Below are 27948 nucleotides of genomic sequence, written 5' to 3' on the forward strand. Positions count from 1 at the left end.
GGACCATTAGGGAGTTTATCTGAGAGTCTGAGGTTTACAAAGAATAGTTTAATATTATTACCAAGAATAATGTTCCCTCATGTGATGTGGTTTAAATAGTCCTGGGACAAGACTTACAAAGTAAGTAAACATTAAAAGGTAAAGAAACACAAAGTTGTAACCACTCCTTTCTTCTTTCTTCTCCATTAGTCCAGCATCTTAAAAATCCTGCTTTGGATCAGTCTAGAACAAAGTGAGCAAGGTCTCTGGAGGGCAAGTGAACAATAAGAGGAATTCTCACGTCTATCAGTTGTTTCTGAACTTGTGTGTGTGTGTATTGGGGACTGAATCCAATGGTGCTTTACCATGGAGCTACATTACCAGTCCTTTTATTCATTTTTTTAAATTTTGGGCGGGGGGTACTGGAAATTGAACCCCGGAGTGCCTTACCACTGAGTCACATCCCCAACCCTTTTTGAGACAGGATCTTGCTAAGTTGCTTACAGCTTCATTAAACTGCTGAGGCTGGATTTGAACTTGCAATCCTTCTGCCTCAGACTCCTGAGTTACCAGGATTGTAGGTATGTGCCACTGTACCAAGCTCTGCACTATTAATAAAACTTGAGTGTTATTAAAATAAGTTGGACTCAGGAAATCAAGAAAAATGTGGAAGCTAAAGCGAAGTGTGTGTGTGGGGGGGTCAATCTTATGAAGACAGAGTAGGAAGAGACTGAGGGTGAGGGTGGCAGGACAGGAAAGTGGAAGAAATGCAGAATGAATTTGACAAAATTGTTATGGATATGTATAAATACACCATAAGGAATTTCACTTTTATGTATATCTATGAAGCACCAATTTAAAGAAAACAGTAAACAGAAGGAAGACTTTCTTCCTTCTATAAGAGGAATAGGGTAAGGGGGGGCAGAGACACAGGGGACTGATATGGAGCAAATTAAATTCCATGCACGTATGATTATGTCAAAATGAACCTAATTATGTATAATTGTAATGCACTAATAAATGCATTAAAAAAAAAAAAAAACTGAATATTCTTAAAACTAGGGTTGTCTACACTGTGATACACTGTCCAGGCTGACTCAACACTTAGCCAGCTCCAGGTATCTTTCCTTAATGTATGCTCTAGTGTCAAGTAATCAAACTTCACAAACACCAGAATAAAGGTCTGTAAAAATATGTGTGAGGGGGTGCTGGGATTGTGGCTCAGAGGCAAAGTGCTTGCCTAGCATGTGTGAGGCACTGGGTTCGATTCTTAGCACCACATACGAATAAATAAGGATTCATCAACAACTAATATTTTTTAAAAATGTGTGTGTAAGAAAGTGAAAGTGAGAATGAGTGAGCATGTGTGTGTGCAAAGGATGTATATGCATATGTAGGAATTAGGGAAAGTGGCAGACAAAGCAAGAATGTAGAAACTTACCACATGAAGATTAATTTCCTTTCTGACACAAGAAAAGCCAGGCCCATGCTTTCTGATGTAATAAAAGCTGAGACTTCATAATAAAAAAGATCCTAAAACTTCTGGAATGATCTGAAGGAAAGATTGTTTTATTTCCTTCTTAAGATTGCTATAAAATGAGAATGAAGGTGTATATAAATTGGGCTATCAACCCTCTAGTGCTCCCTTTTATCCAGCAATGACCATTTTAAAGGTAAACAACTAAGACTCTCATCATGCTACATAAATTTGAAGCCCCTAAGTTCATTTGCAAATAAGAGGAATTCATGGTCAGATACATCTTCTTTCAAGAGCTGTGGAATGAAAACACCCTCATTTGAATTCATTCCATTTTCACAGGATTAGTTTATGAGAAGACCCTATTCCTGGAGGCAGCTAAACTGAGCCATACCTCCGTCTAGCACTCATATCCACAGGCTCATCATTGATGTTTTCTTTGCCTGGCCTTCCAGCAGTCCTGTTGTCTCCATGAGGCCTGAGATTCCCATTGAGTTTTTCTTCATAACCCTTGACACCACTACCATCCTGTTTGGTGGATAACTCATGTGGCACCTCAAGATTTGCCAAATCCTTTCTTTTGAGCAGTGCCAACATTTTCAGACGTTCCATGGCTTCGTGCCCCTCCATTTTCAGTCGTTTTGCCAGGACATCATCTCGCTCATCTGCTGGGTCCAAGCTTCGCTTTAAAAGATTCAGTCGAAGAGCATCTTCTGTCATTCTATCCATCCTATGGAAAGAAAAACACAAATGAGATCAGAGTAAAGTCTTTTAAACAGTCCCTAAGGGAAGAGGGTGGAGTGATAAAATTATGAAGAATCTTTTTCTTTGGCAGTGCTGGGGATCAAACTCAGGGCCTTACAGATGCTAGGAAAGTGCTCTATCTCTGAGCTATACCCCTACCCCCGCTGCTGCTGCTTCTTTTTTTTTTTTTTTTTTTTTGAGAAAAAGGAAAAAGAAGCTTTAATGCTTTGCTAGCAAAGGAGAAACACAGGGGACTCCTGTCCCCCAGGCCGTGATTCTGCCCATCAGCAGGAACAGGGGGCTTTTAAAGAGGTGATTCAAGGCTACATTCCACATGTTCTCTGCAGTTGTAATTCACTTGTTAATCTGGGAGACAGTCATTCCTGAGGTCTTGTGGTACCATCCCCCAAGTCTGGATTACTTCATTGCTATGGTAGGTGTGTACTCAGGGACAGATAAGTCTGCCAAGGATGGGGAAGAAAGATAATCCTGTTTCCCCTGAGATTAGGGAGGAGCAGGGAGAGAGGAAGAGAAAGAAACACATCCATATGAAAAATAAGTTGTAGTGGCAGAACAGCAAGGGCTATATTCAAAGCATAAAGTAGACCACTGTTACAATTCCCCACTGTCAATTTGTACATTGCAGTTCTATGGAAAATGGGTGACATCTCCAAACCGTTTCCCACTGAAAGGGGGCAAAGTTGGGGGAAATAACCCAAAATCCTTGTTTTTTTATCAGGTGGGGTGTGTACAGTTAAGGGCATTCAGCATCAGAGCAGTCCAGAGGTCCACAGTGGCAGATAGCGGGTGACTGGACAAGGCATAATAAACAGGGCAGGGATCCTGCCAAGCCAACAATAAACAAGACAGCAAAGCATTACTTTCTGGTAAACATTTAGCACAAAAGCAATTAGTATTTCAGACAGTCTGTGAAAACCATGAGGACAGTAATACAAAATCTTATATCATTGAAAAACAGATCAAGTAAATCAATGTAGGAAGTTAGGAAGATTTGTAGGTCTATGAGATCAGACTCGAATTCACTCAGGACATATTTGCAACTCTAGAGTCCTTTGTGATCATCATTATTATGAGTCATTCCCACACAAGAACCCTTCCTTAATAGCCTCCAGCTTTACTTACTTTTGGTAGGGCTGACACAAGTGTACATCTTAAGTTACATTTAAGAAAAAGAATCTATTGTTTTTTCTTTTAAACGTCCATGTAGGACTACACTCTTCCACCAGGTGTTTAAGACCAAGTTGGTCAAAACTGACCTTATTCCTATCTACTCAAGAGTCAGCTGAGATTCCTCAGAGATCATTCTTGGGGACATATGTGAAGCCTCCTGGCTCCTTTAGCTTTCCACTACCAGTGGTGTCACTTGACAGGATGGTCAGGGTCTGGCTGACCATATGTGGCTTCTCTTGTAAACATCAGGGTCATTTCTGTTTCTAATGACTCTATTCTTTGCAGAATATGCACTGGTTGGCTTTCTGTTCTCTAGGGTCCTCTTGGTCTCCCTGATCAGATCCAGTGACTTGTTGGAGGTGCAGCTCTGGACAGGTCTTTTGTTCTCTGGGTTCTGGCTGACCTTAAAGGGCAAGGGCCAAAATGTTGGTTGTTTTTTCCTTGGCCCTTTTACTTCCTTGATTTTGGTCTCCAAGTTTTTGGTTTTGAACACTTAGCAAGCCAGTTTCACAAGTCTTAAAGAGGGAGTAACAGGTTACAACTTCAATAATAATTTTACAATAACCCCTTTCATTTAATTGGAGTCAGTATTTGTACTTGAAGTAGCATTATACACTATCTGTCCAGTAGGTGATGGTTTATTATCTCAAATTAACCTGGGTTTTTGTTGTTGTTATTGTTTCAGAAGTAGTACCTCTTGGGCTTGGGTTGTAGCTTAGTGGTAGAGCACTTGTCTTAAATGTGTGAGGCACTGGGTTCAATCCTCAGTACCACATAAAAATAAGTAAGTAAAGAAAGAGTGTGTACATCTGTGACTTAAAAAAAAAAAGAGGAGGGGTGCTGGGTAGATAGCTCAGTTGGTAGAGTGCTTGCCCTGCAAGCCCAAGGCCCTGGGTTCGATCCCCAGCACCCAAAAAAAAAACAAAAACAAAAACAAAAAAAAGTGGTACCTCTGCAAAACACTAACAGGTAATAAAGTTTATAAGGAAAATACAGAATGAAATTAACAGAGCAAAAACATTCAATTTTCCTGGGTTCAATCCCCAGCACCACACACACAAAAATTCAATTTGTATAACAGCTATGAACCAAGAAAAATGATTTTTATAACTTTGAACCTTTACTGAGTTATATAGTACAGTCCCTATCTGAGATCATGGTAATCTTTATAACAAAAATCAATCTTTTGAACACAACTTTAAATGAGATGAAGTCTAGCCTATTTTGGAGCCATTTTAACATGGAGCAAGGTGGGAGGCAGAGCCTTATCTCAGGTAAGGCGGGGCTCTTCACAACTAACACATTACACCTGAAACATGAATCAAAGAGAGCTTTTAACTTTCTTTTTGTGGAAAACGTTGCACATGTTTTACATGCTTCCATGTTTTACAGTGTCACCTTCATACAGATCAGGATCTCCTTATTATCTTCCAAAAATGCATTTAAATTCTAATTCCAGTGTGAAGAATAACACAAAATTTATATGTAACTTATTGGCAACAGGTTACTTTATCCAGCTATAAAACATCAAATGACATGAATAAATACCAACCAAATTTGTTATTTCTATACAAATCCAAGAATCTTGCTGTGGGGGTTTTAGCCACATCCAGCATGGATGAGGGAAGGGTTAACTATCGGGGAATGGTGCTGGTGATAAATCAATTAATTACTAATGAATTTATCTAATCGATAAACACACAAGAGCCAATATACTTTTCAAAAGAAAGGCGGTGCAATGGATTGGGCCATACTAGAGGCCTTCACCTTTATTTATAGTTATACAGGTAAAGGGGCCCGGACCAGAAAGGGCTTCCTCTTTGAGAAATAGGATGGGGTAAAGTTAGGGAAGTCATTTGCTTAGGGAACTAGAATGTCATCAGGCAGTAAGCCATTCCCATACAGGGTTACTAACTCCTAGGCTATCTGAAACAGTCTCCCACGACCTCCAGTTTCTGGGAGTCAGAGCTCTGTATCCCATGGCTTATCCAGAATCAGTATTCTGATAGACATGGATGGCTCCCCACATTTTGCAACAGATAATTTTAGTTCAGATAACACCAACTTGGCAAAATGCTCTCTTAAGCTTTACATTTAACTAAGATTAAATTTCAAAGTACAATTTAGAATCCAGAGTATATGGTAACAATAATCACAGGTCTGTATGAGTTAACAGAATTCAAAGGATAGTCTTAAATCTCTTATACATTTAATATAGTGTCAATCATCAGAAATTGACTTAATCAAAGCAAGCAGATATAAGACAGGTCTTCAAACGACAGTGTGGCCCTTCCTTGTTAGATACAATATACAATAAAAGAGAGCGCCTATTGGTTATCTGGCCAGTAAACTTACATAAACTTTTCACTTTATAAACTTTTACATAACCCTTAGGGCTTAGGTAGGTAGAGTTCTCAGATGCATCCATATACCTAGTCACATATATTTTGGGTGTCAACAATATTGTTATAACCCAAGTACAGTTGTTTAACTAGTTACAAAGTAATCATTTAAAACAGGTACAAACCCCAATTTCTTTAAGACTTTGTTTCCCCATGTAATAAACCTAACAAATACAAGAAAACTATCAATAAAGAGTAGATCAATGTTTAAGACTTTGTTTCACATCAGTACATTAAAGTTCAAATAACTTTAACTTACTGTACTAATTATATCCAATTTCATCACAAATACAAACCTTTTTTTTTTTTTTTTTTTTTGTATTAGGGACTGAACTCAGGGGCACTCAACCACTGAGCCACTTCCCCAGCCCTATTTTGTATTTTATTTAGGGACAGGGTCTCACTGATTTGCTCAGCACCTCGCTTTTGCTGACGCTGGCTATGAACTTGTGATCCTCCTGCCTCGGCCTCCCAAGCTACTGGGACTACAGGTCAATGAGCCCAGCACAAACACAAACTTTTTGAGATTTAACTTCCACAAGTTTTCTGTGACTTAGACATTCACAACTTTACATTCTTAATTGTGTCCTCTTTCATCTTGGACTTTAGCACAAGAATATTATTTTACCAGACAAAATACTTTTTCATCCAGACACATTTCTTTTACCTCCTAATTTTCTGTACTAAAATATATTTCCAAACCTGTAACTTTCTTGTATCTTTTCTAGTTTGGGACACTTTCTTAAATTCATATTCTGAAATAGTCCTGAATATTATCTGTGCATTTAATTTACACAACAAATATCATCCCAGGGGAGGGTTGGACAATCCAGCCCACACAAAAATTGGGTTGTAATCTTTTTTTCTCCCAGGTTGCATTCAAGGGGTTGGAGCACAAGGTATTTCTCAGCCTGAGCTGTGTGTTATTATTATCGCAATGCCATCAACTTTCAGTGATGCCACTGTCACTTGCACCCAGAGGTTCCTTTTGGGCTTTAAAAAAAAAACACTAGTCATATTGATATGAAATGGAGGAGACCCCTTCCAGGCTTCCTTAAAGATCCCTTTGCAGTGGCTGCCTACAAAACACGGGTTGGCCTTAGTTTCTTTTTCTTTTCTGGGTGCAGTTAATTTATTCTGCCAGGCTCCCCAGGCATTTAGTTGATGGGATACTATTATAGCAAGAACTGCTTTGCCCCAGTGATGTCTATCCCCGGGCCAAATGGGGGCTCCTGTCAAATCTTAAAAGAGTAGACTATTCCTGTCCCCAGGTAATAAACTGACAGTGCTGGAACTTACTGCCACATCCTTTGTGGCCAGCAGGCTCTACCCTCTCCAGGGGCAAAAGGCACTAGAAGGCAGGACAGAAGCCAGGTTCTCTTTGGCCCTTTTTCTACAGCTCAGACAGCTTTTCTGGGATCTTTTTCCCCCAGTTTAGGGCTGGTATCCTTGACCCACAGTGAGCTGATCACAGTGAGCCTGTGGCCAGGCTGAGAAAGAGTGCTGGGAGTGCCAGCACTGAGTTTAAAGATTGAAATCTTTTTTTTTTTAACCCTTTCTTCTGGTGTCCTGCTATCCTTGCACGCCAGAGGCAGTGTCTTTTGGCATCTTCAACTTAGTTCCTGAAGGTTCAGACCCCTTAGCATGCAAATACATAAATGCCTGTATATACAGAATCTCTTTCATATACTTTATTACCTCTGACAGACCACTTCAACATCAAGATTGTATAATAATCCAGAAAAACCATTCAAAGGCCAGATTGTGTTACAGTAAACACTCTTTCTTAGACAGGCTTATCCCTATAGATGGCCCATGCAGCCAAGAGACTACCAGTAAGATCAATGCAGCAATGGCCCATGTCTTAAAGGTCCAGTAACAGACCAAAAAAAACAAAAACACAGACAAGAGAAAAACCAAAGTCCAGACTGTGTTACAGTAAACTTTTTTTTGACAGGCTTATACTTATAGGTGGACCATTCAGTAGACTCTGTTCAAAAGACTGATAAGATCAAGGCAGCATGGTCCATGTCTTAAAGGGCCAGAAACAAAACAAAACAAAACAAAACAAGACAGACAGGAGGATCACTGAAACAGGGCTGACAGACAGGAACCTTTAAAACAGACAGACCCCGGCACATACAAATTTCTTCCACTTACTTTACCTTTGACAGACCAACTCCAACAGCAAGAGTGTAAAATAATCTAGAAAGCTATTTAAAAGCCAGATCATTACAATAAAACATTATCTCAGACTTATAAGTGGCCCTTTCTTCAACTCACTTGACCACTCTCTGACAGATCAACTCTAAATGCAAGATCATACAAAAAAAAAAAAAAAAAAAAAAAAAAAAACACAGAGAAAGAGAGAACCAGAGAGGAGCCCCAAAAACATGGCCAATAGATGGGAACCTTTAAACTGACCAGCAAGATCTTTCCCAAGAGACTACCTATAGAATCAATGCAGCATTGGCCATGTCTTAAAAGGGGCAGTAGCAGATACGAACAAAAACACACCCACAGGGAAATTCCCAAGCCCAAGGTTAACAAACAGATGAAAACCTGGAACAAATCAGAAGAAGTACATATCTCAAGGTTCTCGAGTCCCACTTAACCAGTGGCGCCACAGATGTCACCAGAAAGAGGGACCAGATGTTCCTACAAAGAGGAACCAGGTGTGGAATCAAGGATCTCGGTGTGCATACTAGGGACTTACCAAACAGTCAAAGTTGTCACAACTTTCCTGAGTTCAGTTTCCTTTTTCTCAGAGTGAACCACAATGGAGCAACCTGTACTGTTCAGGGAGAGAAGGTGGGAGTTCCCCGAAGCAAAAGGAGCTTCGGCAGCTCAGTCCCTCCCTTTACTCAGAGGAATAGCTCTTTCTGGTTTGACCTGAGGCAAACTCACTCCTCTCCTAACTCCTGCAGTTGGCTCTCAAGAAGTTAACCAACACCATGAATCTTCAGCATGGAGTGGGGTTCCTTGGAGAGTCAGGCCTGACCAAGAAAGCTGGAGTGGGTGCTACTCCTGGGTCCCATCTGTGTTGCCAAAACTGTTGCTGAAAGCTCGGTCCTTGTCCCTCATGGCAATCCAAAAACCAGGACACGGTTTTGAGAAAAAGGAAAAAGACTTATTGCTTTGCGAGCAAAGGAGAAACACAGGGGACTCCTGCCTAAAGGCTGTTTCTCCTATTCCCCATTCTTAATATGTACATATATATGTAAATTAAAAGTTAACTGGGCTAGCTTCCCACACTATATTGTCTTATAACAACTATATTAAAAGAGATTTCTCCAATTTTAGCAATGAAAGTGAACTTCAAATAGTCATCCAAAGCCTTTCCCTATAACAGATTCCTGAAACCAAACTCTACACTCACTAGGATGGTCCACTAGGAGCCTACATAACTCAAAAAACAGTGAAAGTAACTCTGCATGCATACTTGAAGTTATATGATTCTGTTTTAGTTCTCATCCCAAATAATTCTTCTGGAAAAGAGTATTCCATGGGAAGTTCCTTAGTTCACCCAAGCATATTTGTTTTTTTTTTTGTTTGTATTGATGACTGAATCCAGAGGCACTCTACCACTCTACCACTGAGCTACATTCCCCAGCCTTTTTTTATTGAGATAGGGTCTTGCTAAGTTGTCAAGGCTAGCCTCAAACTTGCAATCCACCTCCCTCAGCTTCCCCCAGCAGCCTGGGTTACAGAGGTGTGTGTGTGTGTGTGTGTGTATGTGTGTGTGTGTCACTACATCCAGTTAATTGCCCTATCTTAGGAGGGGAGAAATATGAGAAAGATGAACTAGACAAAGGGCATCTACCAGGACTCCTCAGTTGTCTGGATATTCCAAAGATCAGAAGGGTCTGTTGACCCTGTATCTATATGGACCCTAGTTCCATATAGATACAAATTCAAGGGCTGAGGATATAGCCCAGTGGAAGAGAGCTTGCCTTAGCATGCTTGAAGCCCTGGGTTCAATCCCCAGTAACTAACACACACAAACACACACAAAATACAGATTCAAAATCTTAAGACACGTTTGGATACATTTTATATATCTTTATTTTATTAATTTATCTTTATGTGGTGATGAGGATTGAACCCAGGGTCTCATATGTGCTAGGTAAGCACTCTACCACTCTGCTGCAACCCCAGTCCCACTTTGCTTTAATTCGTGTAGTCTATTAAAAATATTTTCTCTAATCACGCAGCAGAATTATTCAAGGCAAGCTAATCATCACCTTCCATTTTCACTAGGGGGGTTACCAGGGATTGGGCGCTTAACCACTGAGACACATCTCTAGCCCTTTTTTATTTTTGAGACAGGGTCTTGCTAAGTTGCTTATAGCCTCACTAAGCGGCTGAGGCTGGCTCTGAACCTGCAATCCTCCTGCCTCAGCCTCTGGAAGTGCTGGGATTACAGGTGTGTATCACCACACCTGGCTTCACTTTGATTTTTTATGCTAACAAAATCTAAATACAGATTTAGATTTTCTCCAAAACCTTCAAATTTGGGGTTATTATTCTTGTAGAAAATAGCAATGATGAAGTGGGGGGGGGGGGAAACTTTGATGGAAATAGGTTCAAATTGCTACTGACTTTTACCAAGTTAAATATTTAATAAGTTCCTTCACCTCTTCAAGTCTCAATTTCATCTGTAAAAATGGAGTACTCAGGAGGTACTCAACAAAATTTGATTTCTATACTCTAGGGAAATGTTTTTCACAAGTGAGGTATGAGATGGGTTCAATAATTCAGAATCAAGTAACAAGACAGAAAAGACTACCAACATTAATTGGTTCTCTTGCAAAGAAAACTGTGTGCTTGAAGCATCTTCCTTCCTGTAGTAGTTCAGAGCAAAATAAGGGCTGATTACCCCATCCCCTTGTTATAATGGGAGGGGAAAAAAAAGACAAACAAATTTCTAAAGAGGAAATATGTCTTCTAGAGATCAGATAAAAAGTCAGAATCCTGAACCATGAATCTGTGGGTAATGTTTATTAATTCCCTTTTTAAGACTATCAAGGTATAATTCACTTTCTATACAATTTACTTACAATGTACAAGCAGATGGTTTTTAGTATAGTCACATTGTTCAATTATCACTGCAATCATTTTAGAATATTTTTATCACCCCCCAACAAAACAACAACAAAAAACAAACCCCATACCCATCAGCAGCCACTCCTTTGTCCCCTCACATTACCCACTCCAGACCTAGATGACAATGAACTTACTTTCTGTCTCTACATTTGCCCTTTCTGAACTCTTCACACAAATCATAAAATACATGGTTTTTTGGAAGTGACTTCTTTCATTCAGCATTATGTTTTCAAGGCTCATTCATGTTCTTATTAGCATTGTGTCATTACTACACCCATTCCCTGCCCCCAAGAACAGAGCTCTACCACTGAGATGTATTTTTTTTTTTTATGGCTAAGTAATACTCCACTGTATGACTCTATCACATTTTAAATTTGTTCATCAACTGGTAGACAAATGGTCTGTTTCCACTTTTTGCTATTATGAATAATGCTGCTCTGAACATTCATGGGTAAGGTTTTGTGGAGATAATAATGTTTTCAATTCTCTTGAGTATATACCTAGGAGAAAAATTGCTGGGTGGTATGGTAACTCTACATTTAACCCATTATGTCCCATTTATGTAACACACACATTAAAAAATCTGTGAACTTGCTGGGGGCATTGGTGTATGCCTATAATCCCAGCAGCTCAGGAGGCTTAGGCAGGAGGATTGCAAGTTCAAAGCTAGCCTTGGCAAAAGTTGCTAATAAGCAACTCAGTGAGACCCTGTCTAAATAAAATACAAAAATAGATCTGGGGATGTGGTTCAGTGGTTGAAAGCTCCTAAGTTCAACTTCCAGTACTCTCCCCACCTCAAAAACAAAAACAAAAACCTGTAAACTTTTACTGGACACATGGAAAATACTGCTCAATTTAAGTTTACATAGGTGTCCTATATAGAGGATGATGGGACAGTGTGTTTAACATTTTGAGGAATTAAAAGGTGGTTTTTCAAAGCACCATTTTAAACAATCACATCAGCAGTGTGTGAGGGTAACAGTTTCTCTATATCCTCTTAGTTCTCTTTTTAACAGATTAATGTACGAGCATGTTATAACCTATATTAACATTCTTTACTTAGATTTTTCAAAGATTTGTTATTTTTGACATTTGCTACTTCTGAAGTGGATGACTGCTGAAAAATAGCTCTAGATGGAGTGAATGGAAAGTTGAATGCAATGGAACACCAAAAGTCAAGCCTAATTCCACAGTAACTATGTCTTGGGTAACTCAATCGACACTACATACTGAGGATGTAACTGAGAATACAAAGGGGAATTGTAGAGAATGAGCACAGACTGTTATTCAACTGATTATAGACACCTAGATGCAAACAGTACTTTTTATAAAAGCACACAGCAAGATATACAAAGGTAAATTAATTCACTGCAGTGTTCAGTTTTGCCATAAACTATATTCACGAGTATAGAATGTATACGTTGAAACAACAAAATAATAAAAATAACTGCTAAGCAGTTTTGGTTGCCACCAATACCCTAGCTTGAACTAGTAGTTATGCAAGCAGCTCAAAGTAGTTCAAAAAATTTGCGCCAATGATAAAAGAAAGAAGCTGTTGTACTGGAGGTTAAGAGAAACTAGAATCCAGATATTTTTTGTCTGAGGTCAGTAATCTTTCCCAACTAATGGCCTGAGAACCCTGACCAATTTGCCCATGCCCACTTTTGTCATAATTCACCTATAAACCTCAACTTCATGCACTCAATCATTAATGCCTCAAAATCCAATGTAACCCAGAGTCACTTAAAACTGGGACTGATTACAAATGGGCATAATCAATCTTTTCAGAGTGATAGAAATACACTAAAGCTAGATTGTGGTGATAGTTGTACAACTCTATAAATACACTTTTTAAAAACCATTAATTCTACACTTAAATTATACTCCCAATAAAGCTTTAAAAATATTCACTGAAAACTTGTCACACAAAAATTCCTCTACAAAAATCAAAACAAAAATTATGTAAAATGAATGCTGTATGCTCTTTTTAAACCAATCTTTTTCATTTCTTAACAGCCACTACACTATTTCTTAAGCACCTAAAGACAAACATGCCACTAAGGCAGATCAAGTATCCCAAGACTGCAGTCATCCATGACCTGGGTTAGGCCTTACTTAAATCTTTTCAACACATGACTAAGTAGGTGGTATTAGCCCTACTTCACAGGTAGGTAAAGTATCAGATCAAGTATCCCAAGACTGCAAAGTTTTAGATAGTGAATATGGAATTAACACCTCTGGTCTAGCTCACTTCAAAAATCTATTCCTGCTCATACCTAGATATCTTAAGAAGCAGTGCTATGTATTTATAATATTTGTACATCATTCATCCTTTCTCTCATTAAGCATATCCTATGTGTCAAGTTCAGGTAAGGTGCTAGGAATAAAGATTAAAAAAAAAAAAAAAAAAAGACTAGGTTACTGTTGTTGACAATTTCATTTTGGTAGGAAATGGATGTGCTTATAATAAATACTTGGGCATTTACATGGATTTATTTTCTCTACCTTCCTCTAGAGATGTTCCTTGATTTACAATGGGGATTATATCCTGAAGAACCCATAAGATGAAAATATCATGGTTGGGGATGTGGCTCAGTGGAAGAATGCTTGCCTAGAATGCCCTAGGTTCAATCTTCACCACTACCAAACAACAAAACAAAACAAAAAACTTCAGTCAAAATTGCATTTAATATGCCCAACCTACTGAACATCACAGAACATAGCAACATAGAACACGGTAGAGAATCAGTTGTTTCCTCTGTGATCTCAAGGCTGCTCAGAAGCTGTGGCTTGCTGCTACTGCCCAGTACCACAAAAGTATTGTACTGCACACATAATGCTAACCTCAGTAAAGATTCAAACTCAAATGTGAAGTACATTTCTACTAATTGTGTACTGCTTTCCCACCATTCTACAGTTAAAAAATCCTAAGATGAACTGTCATTAAATTAGGGTGTTCTGCTTTTCATTCTTATATTTAGGTAAAGAGAACTCAATTCACCCAAAGGCAAAAGCTTAAATCTGGGAATCATCGGTGACTTTTTCTGATTCTTAAAAACAAAACAAAACAAAACGAAGTCACAAAGTCTTGTTTATTCTATTTTTTCCCTTTGAATGTAAATGAGAAAATACTAACCTTTGTGTACTGCTGCCAACAGTCATCCTGTAACTATGAAGAAAGATAGCTTGTGGATGATAAAAGCAGACACTGGGATAAAGAAGAGCACTGAGAGGTGGGAGCCAATTATCCAGTTGTGCCACCATATTGAACCGCCCTGAAGCTAGTATCTGAATTTCTGTTACAGAGGCCAATAAACTAATGTTTAAGCTAATATGAGCTGGATTTTCTGTACCTAAACTGAAAACATCCTAATGGAGAAAACTGTCAAAAGCACAAAATGGAAATATTCAATAAACAGTTGGGTAACATGGCATACAAACAAAAGAGCCACAGCTTACGCCAGTGCTATTAAGAGATATACATCTGAACAGGAAAAGGAGGTAATTAGAGTAAATGTAGGGATGCGTGAAGTTGCCCAGAAAGAATGAATATATAGTTAGAGGGCAGGGGAGAAAGGATAGAATCTAAATTTAAGGATAAGTTGGTCAGAGAAAACAAAGTCATGGTCAGAGAGTTAGGGGGAAAATTAGGAAATCATGACAAGTCAAAACACTAAAGAAAAATTTCAGGAGTGTCAAGTAAATGTACCAGAAAAACGTCTAGCTTTAAGTTTACTGTTGACTGCTACAAGAAACAATAATGGCCAAATGACAATACAGCTCTAGATCAACACGTGTCAAATTTTCAACTGACTTCCACACCAAAATCCAGATCAGAAGCAAAGACTTAGAGGAATCAAAAAGGTAGAGAATGGGCTGGGCATACAGCTCAGCTGGTAGAGTGCTTGCCTTGCAAGCACAAGGCCCTGGGTTCAAATCCCCAGCACCACCAAAAAAAAGGTAGAGAATGAGGGAACATAGGGTGAAAAAAAAAAAAAGAATTAACATTTACTTAGTGACTGCACTGCTTTGTACTATACGATATACAAACTCCTTTACATTTGTTCCCCAATTACATTAATCAGACAATTAAGAGAAAAATATAAATTGTTAGGTGAGAAAACCACTAATTCTCAAGAATAATAAAATTTAAGCCTACAGTTTATTATATGTATATATAATGACTTTAAAAGTTTAAGTAGAAATAGTCTTAAGATCACAAAATGTGTTATATGACTTTATAAAGAGTTCTCAATATTTATAAGATATTTTATAATATTTTAAATATATGTAACATAATTTGTTAGTTTATAAGACTTAACAGTCCTTACAAAACAAAACAGTATTTCTTTGACACATAAAAAAAAATGAAAATACTTTCTTTTAAAAATACACCTTTCTCAAAAATTGTTACCTTTTTTGGGGGGTGGTGGTGATGGTAGTGGTGGTGGTGGATTAAATTCAGGGGCACTCAACCACTGAGCCCCACACCCAGTCCTATTTTGTACTTTATTTAGAGACAGGGTCTCACTGAGTTGCTTTCCCGAGCTGCCAGGATTACAGGCACAGGTGTACTACCCTGCCGGCCAGACAGTTGCCTTTTTAAAATCTAAAGATTTTTAAGATGAATATCAATAAATGAATAAAAAAATGTTTCTTATGTTTCCACTATTTTTTCATAATGACTTCTCTCCTGGTCCATCTTTCAAATGGTCACAATATGGAACTGAAGGAAAAAAAAGGTGGTCAAATCAATACTTTGCCCCTATCTTGTTTTCTAATTTAATTTTTTATTTTGCAATAATTGTGGATTCACAATTGCAAGAGAATATAGAGGGTTTTAGTGTCCCTTAGTGGTAGACTACATGATTATTATGCATGAGGGTCCAAATAGTAATATTTAATAATGATATCTTTAAATATTAATATTAAATATTATTATTAAAGAAAGCTCTCACATACCCTTTAACTAGTTTCCCTGCAATGGTAACATTTGCAGTGTCTATAGATCTCATTCAGATTCCCCCAATTTTACTTGTACTCATTTGGGTTTAGTTCTATAGAATTTTATCACATTTGGAAGCTCATGCATCCATTGCCAAATCAAGATACAGAACATTCCAATATACCTCAAGAATCCCTCATGTTACCCTTTTATAATCACATCCCTCCCCAGAATCTGCCACATCTCTAACTTATGGTAAACATGAATCAGTTTTCCAATTCTAAGATTCTGACTATTCAAAAACATATAGGACATGGTGGTACATGCCTGTAGTCCCTATTTGAGAGGGTGAGGTAGGAGAATCCCCCTTGAGCTTGTAAGTTCAAGACCAGCCTGGGCAACATAATGAGAACCTAAACCAAAAAACAAACACATATACATACACACACATATGTATATAGTATAATACACATATGCACAGACATGTATTTGTTGTTTTGGGTACTGGGGATTGAACCCAGAGGCACTTTACCACTGAGTTACATCCCCAGCCCATTTTATATTTTATTTTGAGACAGGGTCTAAGTTGCTTAGGTCCTCACTAAACAGCTAAGACTGGCCTTGATCCTCCTACCTCAGCAAGGCAGGAGGATCCCAAGTTGCTGTGATTACAGGTACATGCCACCACATTCAGCCACATAATGTATTTGTAATCACAGAGTATGTAACTTTTGGGACTGGCTTTTTTTCACTCAGGATAATTCCTGAGATTCATCCGAGTTGTAACACATACCAGTAGTTCATTCCTTTTAATTGTTGAATAGTACTCCAAGGTATAGATGTACCACAGTTTATTCACTGAATTTTTTCTAGTTTTTTGCTGTTACAAATAAAGTTGCTATGAACACCCATGTACAAGTTTTTTTGGTAGGAATTTGTTTTCATTTATCTGGGACATATACCCAAGAGTGCCACTGCCGAGTTACATGGTAAATGAACGTAGCTTTATAAAAAACTGCCAATCTCTTCCAGCGTAGTCATACCATTATATAATTCTCAGAAACAATATGTGAGGAATCCAATTTCTTCACATCCTCATCAGAATTTAGTGGTGTCATTTTTTATTTAAGTCATGCTGATAGGTATGTAGTAATATTTTGTTTAAATTTATTTTATTTTTTAATTTTTTTATGTGGTGCTAAGGATTGAACAAAGTGCCTCACACAAGCTAGGCAAGCGTTCTACTATTGAGCCAAAACCTAGGCCCTGTAGTAATATTTCATCATGGTTTTAATGTATACACTTACATTCCTTAATGGCTAATTATTACTTTTTACATGCTTATTTGCCATCCATATGGTCTCTCTTGTGAAACTTGCTCATACTTTTTGCTCATTTTCTAACTGCTGATTTTTAAAAAATTTTTTTGGATGTTGGGAGGCCTTTATTTTATTCATTTATTTATATGTGGTGCTGAAAATTGAACCCAGTGCCTCACACATGCTAGGCAAATGATCTACCACTGAGCCACAACCCCAGCCCAAATGTTGAGTTTTGAGACTTCTTTAGTCTCAAAATACTAGATATTAGTCATTTGTCATACATTTACTTTTTGGTACTATGAATTGAACCCAGGGGCACTTTACCACTGAGCTACACTCTCAGTCTTTTTTTGTGACAAGGTCTCATTATGTTGCAGAGGTTGGCCATGAACTTGTGATCTTCCTGCCTCAGCTTCAGAGCTGCTAAAATTACAGGTGTGTAACAACATACCACATCTTAATTTTAGTGAAATAAAATAGTTATGCTTGAAGCACCCTCTGTAACTTCATCCCCAATCCATTCTCTATCCTCCCTCCTCCTTCCCTTCTCTGAGAAAGACAGTAAGATGGGATTATTGTTACCATTCTCATCAATAATTTTATAAGTTTAATGTGCAGTGTGTCATTTTTAGAAATTACTTTTAAAAAGGTAGCTCTTGAACATATCCTGTTTTGCTTTTTAATATTCATTTTTTATATTTAAGATTTATCCAAGTAAATGCATAAAGTTCTAGTTCAATTGTTTTAAATAGTATGCAGGATGCCACCATCCGAATTATTATTATATTCATCCATTCTCCAATTTAACACTGACACATCAATTTGTTGATTTTGATACCAATGCTACAGTTTTCACTTCCAGCCAAACTGATGTACATAGGCCAGATTTACCCTCCTATTTGAAATAACAATAACAAAAAACACTGAACAGTTTCCAAGACACTGGACATTAGACAATGACGGACAGTGATCCCAAAGGGACAAGAAACAAAAGTGAGTCCTACAACTGCTTTCAATTATTGCCTTAAGGGAGTTTTTAGGACATGGTTCAGGGCAGGGAGCCTGAGGTGGACTGTGACAAACTCCTAAGTTAAAGAGATGGACTGCAGTATGATGGGACAATGGTAGCTAGATTTCAAAGAAAGGAATATAATATAAGAGAGAGCTACAGAGAGAAGTCCAGGGATCTCCAAAACAACCCTTTCAAATACTGACAGAATCAGAGAACTGATTAGTATATGTATGAGGAAACTATTTAAGATAGAGCAAAAAAACAAAAGCCATCTGAAAGGAATACTGCCTAGTATCCACACATAGGGTCAGGAACAGTGCCTGTTCTTAATAACCAGATTGGAAAAACTCATAACCTACAGGGCACTTGGTAGAGTACTGAGGAACCATTTAACTTTAGTAGTAGGGAATTTTCAGTACTGCTTCAGACTGACCTGACAAATCAGAGACAGACCCAAAAGGACCAGACTGTTAATCACATTAACTAAATTGCAAAACAAACTTCAAGAAGATTTATCTTAAAAAGAAGAAAAAAAAAAAAAAAATAGGCATGGTGATGCACAACTATAATTCCAACAGCTCAGGAGGTCGAGGCAGGAGGATTTCAAGTTCCATGCCGGCATCGGCAACTTGGTGAGAGGTCCTAAGCAACCTAACAACTCTGTCTCAAAATAAAAAATAAAAAGGGCTGGAGATGTAGCTCAGTGGCAAAGTAACCCTGGGTTTAATTCCCAATACCCCACCCCCAATAACAAAAAAAACCCCAATATTCAAAAATATAAAATTAACAATGTCTAGAATCCAATCAAAGATAACCAGATATGCAAAGAACAGTAAAACATGACCTATGAGGTACAAAATTGAACAGAAATCTTACTCAGAATTAATTTTATTGAAATTCAAAGGACTTTTAAAGAGACATTGTAACTGTATTCCCACAGAATGGAAAATGTATAAAAAGACTCACAACAAACTTATATAGATTAAAAACTAGTGTCTGAGATGAAAAACACAATGGATATAAGTAAAGTGTGGTACTGGCATAAAGACAGACATATACTCAACTGAATAGAATTTAGACCCCAGGAATACACTCTAATGTTTATCAACTAATTTCCAAAAAGAGGGTCAAGAGAACTGAATCACGGAAAGAACAGTCTGTCTTTTAACAGATGATTCTGAGACAACTGACTATCTACATGCAAAAGAATGAAATTGGACCCCCTACCTCACACCACATACAAAAATTAAGTAAAAGTGAGAGAAAAAACTAAATATAAGGACTATAACTATAAAACCCTTAAAATTAAAAAGTAAATTTTTGTACCCTTAGGTTAGACAATGATTTTTTAGATATATACCAATAACACAGGCAAAGGAACAAATTGGACTTAATTAAAATTAAAATTTTTTTTGTGCTTCCAAGGATACTATCAAGAAAGTGAAAAGACACCCACAAAATGGGGGAAAAACATTTGTAAATCCTCTATCTGTTGAAGAACTTGTATCTAGAATACAAAAAGAACTCTTATGACGAAACAATAAAATGTCAAATAACCTCAGCTGAAATCACCCAATGGAAACCTTGGCATTTTTCCTAAGAAGATATACATAAGGTCAATAAGCACATGAAGGATTCTCAATATCATTAGTCATCAGGGAAATGAAAATCAAAAGCAAGAGATCCCACTTCACACCTACTAGGATGGCTATAATAGAAAAGACTGATGATAAGTATTGGGAATCATGGAAAAACTCATATACTGCTGTTGGCAAAGTAAAATGATACAGCCATTTCAGAAAAGAATTTGGTAGGTTCATCACAAAGTTAACCATGGAGTTATCCTATGACCCAATAATTCCACTGCAATGTATCTGCCCAAGAGAACTGAAAACGTCATCCCACACAAATAATTTGTCTATAAGTAATGTACACAGCAGTACTATTCACAATAGCTAAAGCATGGAAACCACACAAATGTCCATCATTTAATGAGATAAACAAAATGTGGTATATCCATACAATGGAATATTATAAACCAAAAAAGGGAATGAAATACTGATACATGTTACAACATAGATGAATCTCGAAAATATTATGCCAAATGAAAGAAGCCAGTCACAAAAGGTTATATATTTTACATATATAGTACTCTTATCTTTGGTTTTGTATTCCATGATTTCAGTTATTTGTAGTCAACATGGTGTGAAAATATTAAATGGAAAAATTCCAGAATAAACAACTGCTAAGTTTTAAACTGCATGTTGTTCTGAATAAAGTAATTTCACACAATCTTACTATGTCCTGCCTGGGACTTGAATCATTCCTTTGTCCAGTGTATTCACACTGTACACATTAATTGCTTACTTGTCACTTGGTGACTACTCTCTGTTATCAGATGACTATCATTATCTTGCAGTGTTTATATTTAAGTAAACTTTATTTTACTTAGTAATGTCCCCAAAGCACAAAAATGATGCAAAAGAGGCACCGGGGCATGAAACATGAAAAGACAGATTAACTCTGGTACTATGTGGCAATGTGCAGGGCATGTAGGAAAAACCATAGTATACATGGGATTCAGTACTATCCTTCGTTTCAGATATCCACTGGGGGTCTTGGAACATATCCCATGTGGATAAGGGGTGATTACTGTTTATGAAAAGTAAAAAATAAGTAAATCTATAAACAGAAATATTAGTGATTGCCTAGGGATGGGGGAAGGGCAAAATGGGAAATGACTGCTAATGAGCAGGGGGATTTTTTATATGAAATGTTCCCATTTTAGGTTGTAGTAATGAGTGAATTTGTAGATTCGAAATGGGCAAATTGTATTGGTATATGAACCTCAATGAAAATGTTTTTAAAAAGTTATGTATTTTAAGAGCAGATTAAAATTATGGGAAATATTTGCAAAGCAGAAGGCATAGCAATAAAAATTATCTAACATAAAACAGAAAGAATAAGAATAAAAAGTGTCAAGGGAACAGGGACGACTGTAAGCAGCTTAATATACAGACAACGCAAGACCGTCAAAGACAAGACAGACAGGGAGTGGACAGGAAAAAAAAAAAAAAAAAAGAAGGAATAATGGTCAAAATTTTACCACTTTGTGAAAACTTTAAACGTGCAGGCACCAGAAGCTAAAACCCAAAGTACGATAAAAATAAGAAAATATCACCATGACATATTATAATGAAATTGTTCAAAACTATAAAAAAGCTGGTGTGGCAGCAGACACTTATAGTCCCAGCTACTCAGGAGCCAGAGGCAGGAGGATCACTTGAGGCCAGGAATTCAAGGACAGCCTAGGCAAAAGGCTATCCTGACTGGGGGAGTCCACGAAATACTACAAACTCTTAAAAGCACTCAGATAAAAAAAAAAAAAAAAAAGCACGTTATATAAAGATATAAAATTAGATTTTTCATTTGAAACAACACAAAGAGAGAAGAGTACAGTATTTTAAAAAATACTGAAAGAAAAGAAAAACTAACAACCTGGAATACTATATACCTGCCAAAAAATACTTCTCAAATACAAAAGGTGAAATAAAAATGTTTTAATTTAAAATTTTCCTTTTACAGGCTGTGCACACACAATCTTCTCCTTTACAATTTGTACTTATTTCTACCTTAAAAAGTTTCCATAATAATTTTTTGGGGGGGCCTTAAATCTCATTTTGTCTTCATATTAATATGGGAACACCAACTTTCCGGTTAGTATTCACATGGAACATCTTTTTTCATTCGTTCTTTGTGTATATGTGTGTGTGGGTGGGGGAGTGAGGTGTTGGAGGATAAAACCCAGGGCCTTATACATGTTGCTCTACCCACCCACCCACACCCCTCCCTTTTTTTTTTTTTTCAGTACTGGGGATTGAACTCAGGGACTCAACCACTGAGTCACATCCCCAGCCCTATTTTGTATTTTATTTAGAAGCAGGGTCTCACTGAGTTGCTTAGCACCTCACCATCGCTGAGGCTGGCTCTGAACTCACAATCCTCTTGCCTCAAACTCCTGAGCCAGTGGGATTATAGGTGTGCACCACTGCACCCAGGAGCTCTACCATTTTTTCATTTTCAATTTCAACTTTAGTGTCTTTAGGTTTTCAACAGTGTTTACAATATTTTATTCAATATGATGATTTTTTTAAAGAACTGGTTAGTTCATTGCATTTATTTTATCATGATTAATAATATTTAGGTTTTAGTTTTATCATGAATATTCGTATTAGTTTCTACCTCCCTTGGTTCATTCTATTTACCTTGCTTGTTTGTGCTTTTCTTCTTTTATGCTTTCTACTGAATTGATTAAAGTTTTTATTATTTATTTCTTCACTATTTGTCTTGATTTTAGCTCCTATCAAATTAGTCATTATCAATGTATTATATACAGTCAAAGCAAATTTAGATTTATCCACAATTCAAAAATTTTGCCCACCATTCTTTATAAAAATTTTTTAAAAATTTGTTATAATTAGTTATACATTACAGAGATTTATGCATTTTGATAAATCATACATAAATGGAGTATAATTTCTCATTTTTCTGATTGTACATAATTGAAGAAAAACATCAGTCATGTAGTCATATACGTACATGAGGTAATAACGTCTGTTTCACTCTTCTATTCTTCCTACCCCCATACCGCTTCCCCTCCCTTCACTCCCCTCTACCGTCCATTTATCAGAGAAAACATTCAGCCTCTGGTTTTTTGTATTTGACTTAGCATGACATTCTCCAACTCCATTCATTTACCAGCAAATGCCACAATTTCATTCTTCAAAGCTGAGTAATATTCCATCACACACACACACACACACACACACACACACACACACACACACAGCGCACAAGCGAGCACATTTTCTTTATCCATTCATCTGTTGAAGGACACCTAGGTTGGTTTCATAGTTTAGCTACTGTGAGTTGAGCTGCTATAAACATTGATGAGCCTGTGTCACTGTAATATGCTGATTTTAAGTCCTTTGGGTTAAGTTTCAGATTTGAAGATGAAATAAAAACCTTCCATGATAAATAAAAGTTAAAAGAATTCACAATTAGAAAGTCTGCACTACAGAACATTCTCAACAAAATATTCCATGAGGATGAAGTTAAAAAAAAAAAAAAAAAAGTGAAAACCAGCAAATGGAGGAACTACACTAAAGGAACAGTCAATCAAAGGAGAAACTAAATCAAATTAAAAACCAGAAACAAACCAAAACAACAGGAATACAAATTCTATCCCAATAATTACCTTGAATGTTAATGGCCTAAACTCATCAATCAAAAGACATAGACTGGCAGATTGGATTAAAAAATAAGACCCAACAATATGCTGTCTCCAACAGACTCACCTCACAGGCAAAGACATTCACAGATTGAAGGTGAAAGGATGGGAAACCTATCACTCATATGGATAGCATAAACAAGTAGGGGTTTCCATCCTCATATCAGATAAAGTGGACTTCAGTCCAAAGTTAATCAGAAGGGACAAAGAAGGACATTTCATACTACTGAAGGGAATTATACAGCAGTAAGATATAACAACTGTAAATATTTATACCCCAAATAATGGAGCATCTAGGTACGTCAAACAAACCATTCTTATTCTTTTTCCTGACATATGTCCTTTATTAGTTCTTTTAACAGAATGTGTAACTAAGAGATAAGTCTCTGAACATTTCATCTCATCCTTACTCTGGAATAAGTGCAGAGTTCTAACTGCCTTATTCTCTCTTTGTAGTAAATATTTTCCTGGCTTCTTATTGGTGTTGAGAAGTTTAAGTCTAGTTTTCACCTTTCTGGTTGCTTTCATGAACTCTTTAGTTTCAGTTCTCTACAAAACTATATCCAGTATCTGTAATGTGTTTACTTTCATTTATCCTTTCAGGATTCAATGTCCCCCCTGCTACAGCTGAAGATTCATATATTTATGTAAGACTGGGATCCTAATGAGAATAAGACATACTTCATGTTTGCATAAATATGTCAAAATGTACTCTACTGTCATGTATAACTAAAAAGAAGTCTAAAACTTCACATATTTAGCAATTCTAGAAAATTCTCTGCCATTATCTCTCTGAGTATTGCTACTTTCCATTCTCTCTCTTCTATAGAGAAGATCTAAGGTACATCTCTAAGATGTACCTTGGACCATTTCTTTTCGTTTGTCTCAATCCTTTCTTATTTTTCATATTTTCCATTATTCATTATTTTTATGTTGCATTCAGTGTAATACCTGCCTATTGTTCCCCTCTGTTCAGTTGTGTTGAATATACTGTTTAAGCATATAGTGAGTTTTAAATTTCACTCATCTACAGAACAACAGAACAACTCTGGATGCATATTGGAATCATATAAGGAACTCTTAAATATTGATACCATGGACTCAACAAAGACTCTGATTCAACTGATCTGCCATGAGACTCCTGCATTTGTCCTTTTTTAGGGAAGCATGGGGATTGAACCCAGGGTGCTCAACAAGTGAGCTACACGTCCAAACTTTTTATTTTGAGACAGAGTCTCACCATATTGCTGAGGCTGACCTCAAACTCATGATCCTCCTGCCTTAGCCTCCTGAGGTGTGTGCCATGGTGCCCAGCACATCCATCTTTAATAAACTCCCAAGTGGTACCATTATTTAGTCAGTGCTGAGAATCCTTCAATTCCCAAATCAACTTGGCACTTTCTCACTTAAAAAATTTGTCCCATGACTTCTTATCCTACTTCAGCAACTGCTTCATTTGTCTGAACCCTTATACAGCAAAATTCTTTGAAATAATGGTATACTCACAATCTCTACATTCTCTTGAAACTGGTTCAGTTTGGTTCCGATTTTGTTCCCACTGATATAGAGAGATTACTTTTTTCCAAGTGGTGATGGTTGCATAAAATTGCAAATGTATTAATAAACACCATTGAACTATGCACCTAAATAGTTAAAAAGGTGAATTTTATGAGTATTTACAATTATAAAAATTTTAAGTCTAGGAAAGGCAAGGAAAATTTCCAAAATGTGGAATATATCTACCATTTTCTACCCAATTTTCTGAACTCTAAAGCAAAATCTTATTGAAAAAGTGTCTATTACTTTTTACTGAATTACCTGCCTCTTCCACCTAACTGTCGGGTAAAGAGGAGAAGCAGCATAAACATATTTGAAATAAATTCTGCTTCTAAAAGGAAAAACAACTCTTTCCCTAGTGTTTCCCATCTCAAGAAACATCACTGCCATTCAACCAGTTGCTCAAAACGAACACTTTGAAGTCCTTGGTTCTTCTTTCTCACACCTTACATGCATTCCATCTGTAAATTCTGTCAGAACTACCTTGCAAATATATTTTAAATTTGCCTTGCCAGGCTTGGTGGTGCATGCCTATAATCCCAGTCACTAGGGAGCCTGAGAAAAAAGGATCACAAATTCAAGGTCAGCCTCAGCAACTTAGTAGAATCCTATCTCAAAATAAAAATGGTAGGGCATGCCGCTCAGTGGTTAGATCACCCTTGGGTTCAATCCCCAGTACCACAAAAACAAATGTATCCCTTAATAGTACTCTCATGTTATCACCTTAACCCAAAATATCATCGCCTGCCTAAATTACTGCGATACTTTAAAAAAAAAAATTTTTTTTTAAAGATAGGACATCACTATGTTGCTCTGGTTGATCTTAAACTCCTGGGTTTAAGTGATCCTCCTGACACAACCTCTCAAGTGCTGTGACCACAAGCCTATGTACCATGCCCAGCTTACGATACGTTTGAAATCTGTTACTCAGAGAAACTAGAGTGAACTTTAAAAAAGGTTTGTACGCTCAAAATGCTTTAATGGTACTTGTAGCTGTTTTAAAAAAGTCCCCCCAACTTCTCTGAAATGCCTTACATCAAGAGATTAGGCAGGGCATGGTGGCACATGCCTGTAAATCCCAGCAGCTCAGGAGGCTTAGACAGGAGGATCACACAAGTTCAAAGCCAGCCTCGGCAACTTAGTGAGGCCCTAACCAACTCAGTGAAACGCTGCCTGTCTCTAGATAAAATATAAAAAAGGGCTGGGAATATGGCTCAGTGGTTAAGTGCCCCTTGGTTCAGTCTCTGGTACCAAAAAGGAAGAGGCTGGGTCTGTGTTCCCTTCCCTTGAATCTGAATGGATCTGTGACTGCTGCAACTGGTGGAGTACAGCAGAAATGACGCTGTGTGGTTTTTGCCAGAGTCATAAAAGGCTATGCACCAAGTGTTACTTGCTGGAACACTCAAGTTCAGAGCCCTGAACTGTTAAAAAGTGCAACTAAGCCAGGAGTGGTGGTGCATGCCTACAATCCTAGTGATCTGGGAGGCTGAGGCAGGATTATAAATTTGAGGCCAGCCTCAGCAACTCAGCAAGACCCCTTAAAAAAAAGAACTTGAGTTCTTTTTCCCCAGTATAAACAAATAAAAATAAATAAATAAAGGGAGGGAGGGAGGGAAGTACAGACTGTTCTAGGTTAAGTAAGACTTATAATCAAATGTAGAAGTATGATCTTTGATTGGGTCTTGGTTAAAAGAGCTTCAAGCCTGGCATGTTGTAGTCCTAGGCCTTGGGAGGTTAAGGTAGGAGGTTCACTTAAGCCCAGGAATTCAAGACCAGCCTGGGCAACACAGGAAGACCATGTCTCAGATAAGTAAACAAAATAAAAAGAGCTACAAAGATTTCATGAACAACAACCAAGTAAATTTTCAAATGGACTGGAAACATAACATTAGGGAATTACTATTAATTTTGTTAGGTATGATGATGGTACTGTGGCTGGCCTGACTGTCCATACGTTTCTTTGAGAAGCAATTACATTCATTTTCCATGACTGATGTAATAAATTATAATTCAGTGGCTTAAGCAATATAAATTTACCTTTTGGTCTGGAATACACAAGTCCAAAATGAGTCTCAGCGGGCTAAATTCAAGTCATTGATAAGGTTCCTATGATTTCTTCCGGAGTCTCTAGAGAAAAATTCATTTTCTTGTCTTCCCAGGCGCCTACTTTTCCTTGGTTTATGGCTGCTTCCTCCATCTTCAAAGTCATTAATACCTGGCCTATACTTCCCCACGTTGCCATTTCTGATTTTTTTGCCTCCTCTTTTTTTTAAGGACCTTGTGATTACACTGGCTCATCTGGAAAATCCAGAAAAATCTCCGTATTTTAAAGCCAGTTGATTGGTGACCTTAATTTCATCTACCTTAATTACCCTTTGCCATGAAACTGAACACATTCACAGGTTCTGGGGGATAGATTGTAGACATCTTTGAGGAAGGGGAACTTACTCTATGGCTACTATAGCCATCATTTTTTAAGAGACAGAGTCCTGCTGGGCATGAATGGTGCACATTTGTAAACCCAGAGGCTTGGGAGGCTGAGACAGGAGAATTCCAAGTTCAAAGGCAGCGTGAGCAACTGAATGAGGCCCTACATAATTTAATGAGACTCTCTCTCAAACAAACAGGGCTGGGCATGTAGATCAGCAGTAAAGTGCCCCTGGGTTCAATCCCCAGTTACCTCCACCCCCCCCCCCCAAAAAAAAAGAGACAGATGCACACACACAAAGTCTTGCTGCACTGTTCTGTTCAAGGGATCCTCCTGCCTCAGCTTCCTGAGAAGCTAGTATTACAGGCAAATATGACTATACCCAGCTTACCAAAGCAATCTTAAGTATTCAGAAGCAAAGTCTAAAACTTACTTTGAAGTGGTTTAGGAAAAAAAAAAAAATGATGTTGTACATTAAGGAAGCAAATGTTCACT

General features: G+C 37.5%; 1 protein-coding gene across 2 annotated transcripts in view; it reads right to left on the reverse strand.

Annotated features, from left to right (window-relative positions):
* Positions 1-27948, reverse strand: part of GATAD2B (GATA zinc finger domain containing 2B) — a 97160-nt gene that overhangs the window by 15692 nt on the left and 53520 nt on the right. For both annotated transcript variants that reach the window (XM_079144491.1, XM_079144490.1), the window contains exon 2: positions 1851-2186. In XM_079144491.1, coding sequence (XP_079000617.1) covers positions 1851-2185 — 335 coding nt within the window. In that variant the 5' untranslated portion in view covers position 2186. The remainder of the gene's footprint in view (positions 1-1850; positions 2187-27948) is intronic.

This window comes from Sciurus vulgaris (assembly GCF_902686455.1).
Source record: "Sciurus vulgaris genome assembly, chromosome: 1".
Classification (NCBI taxonomy): Eukaryota; Metazoa; Chordata; class Mammalia; order Rodentia; family Sciuridae; genus Sciurus; species Sciurus vulgaris.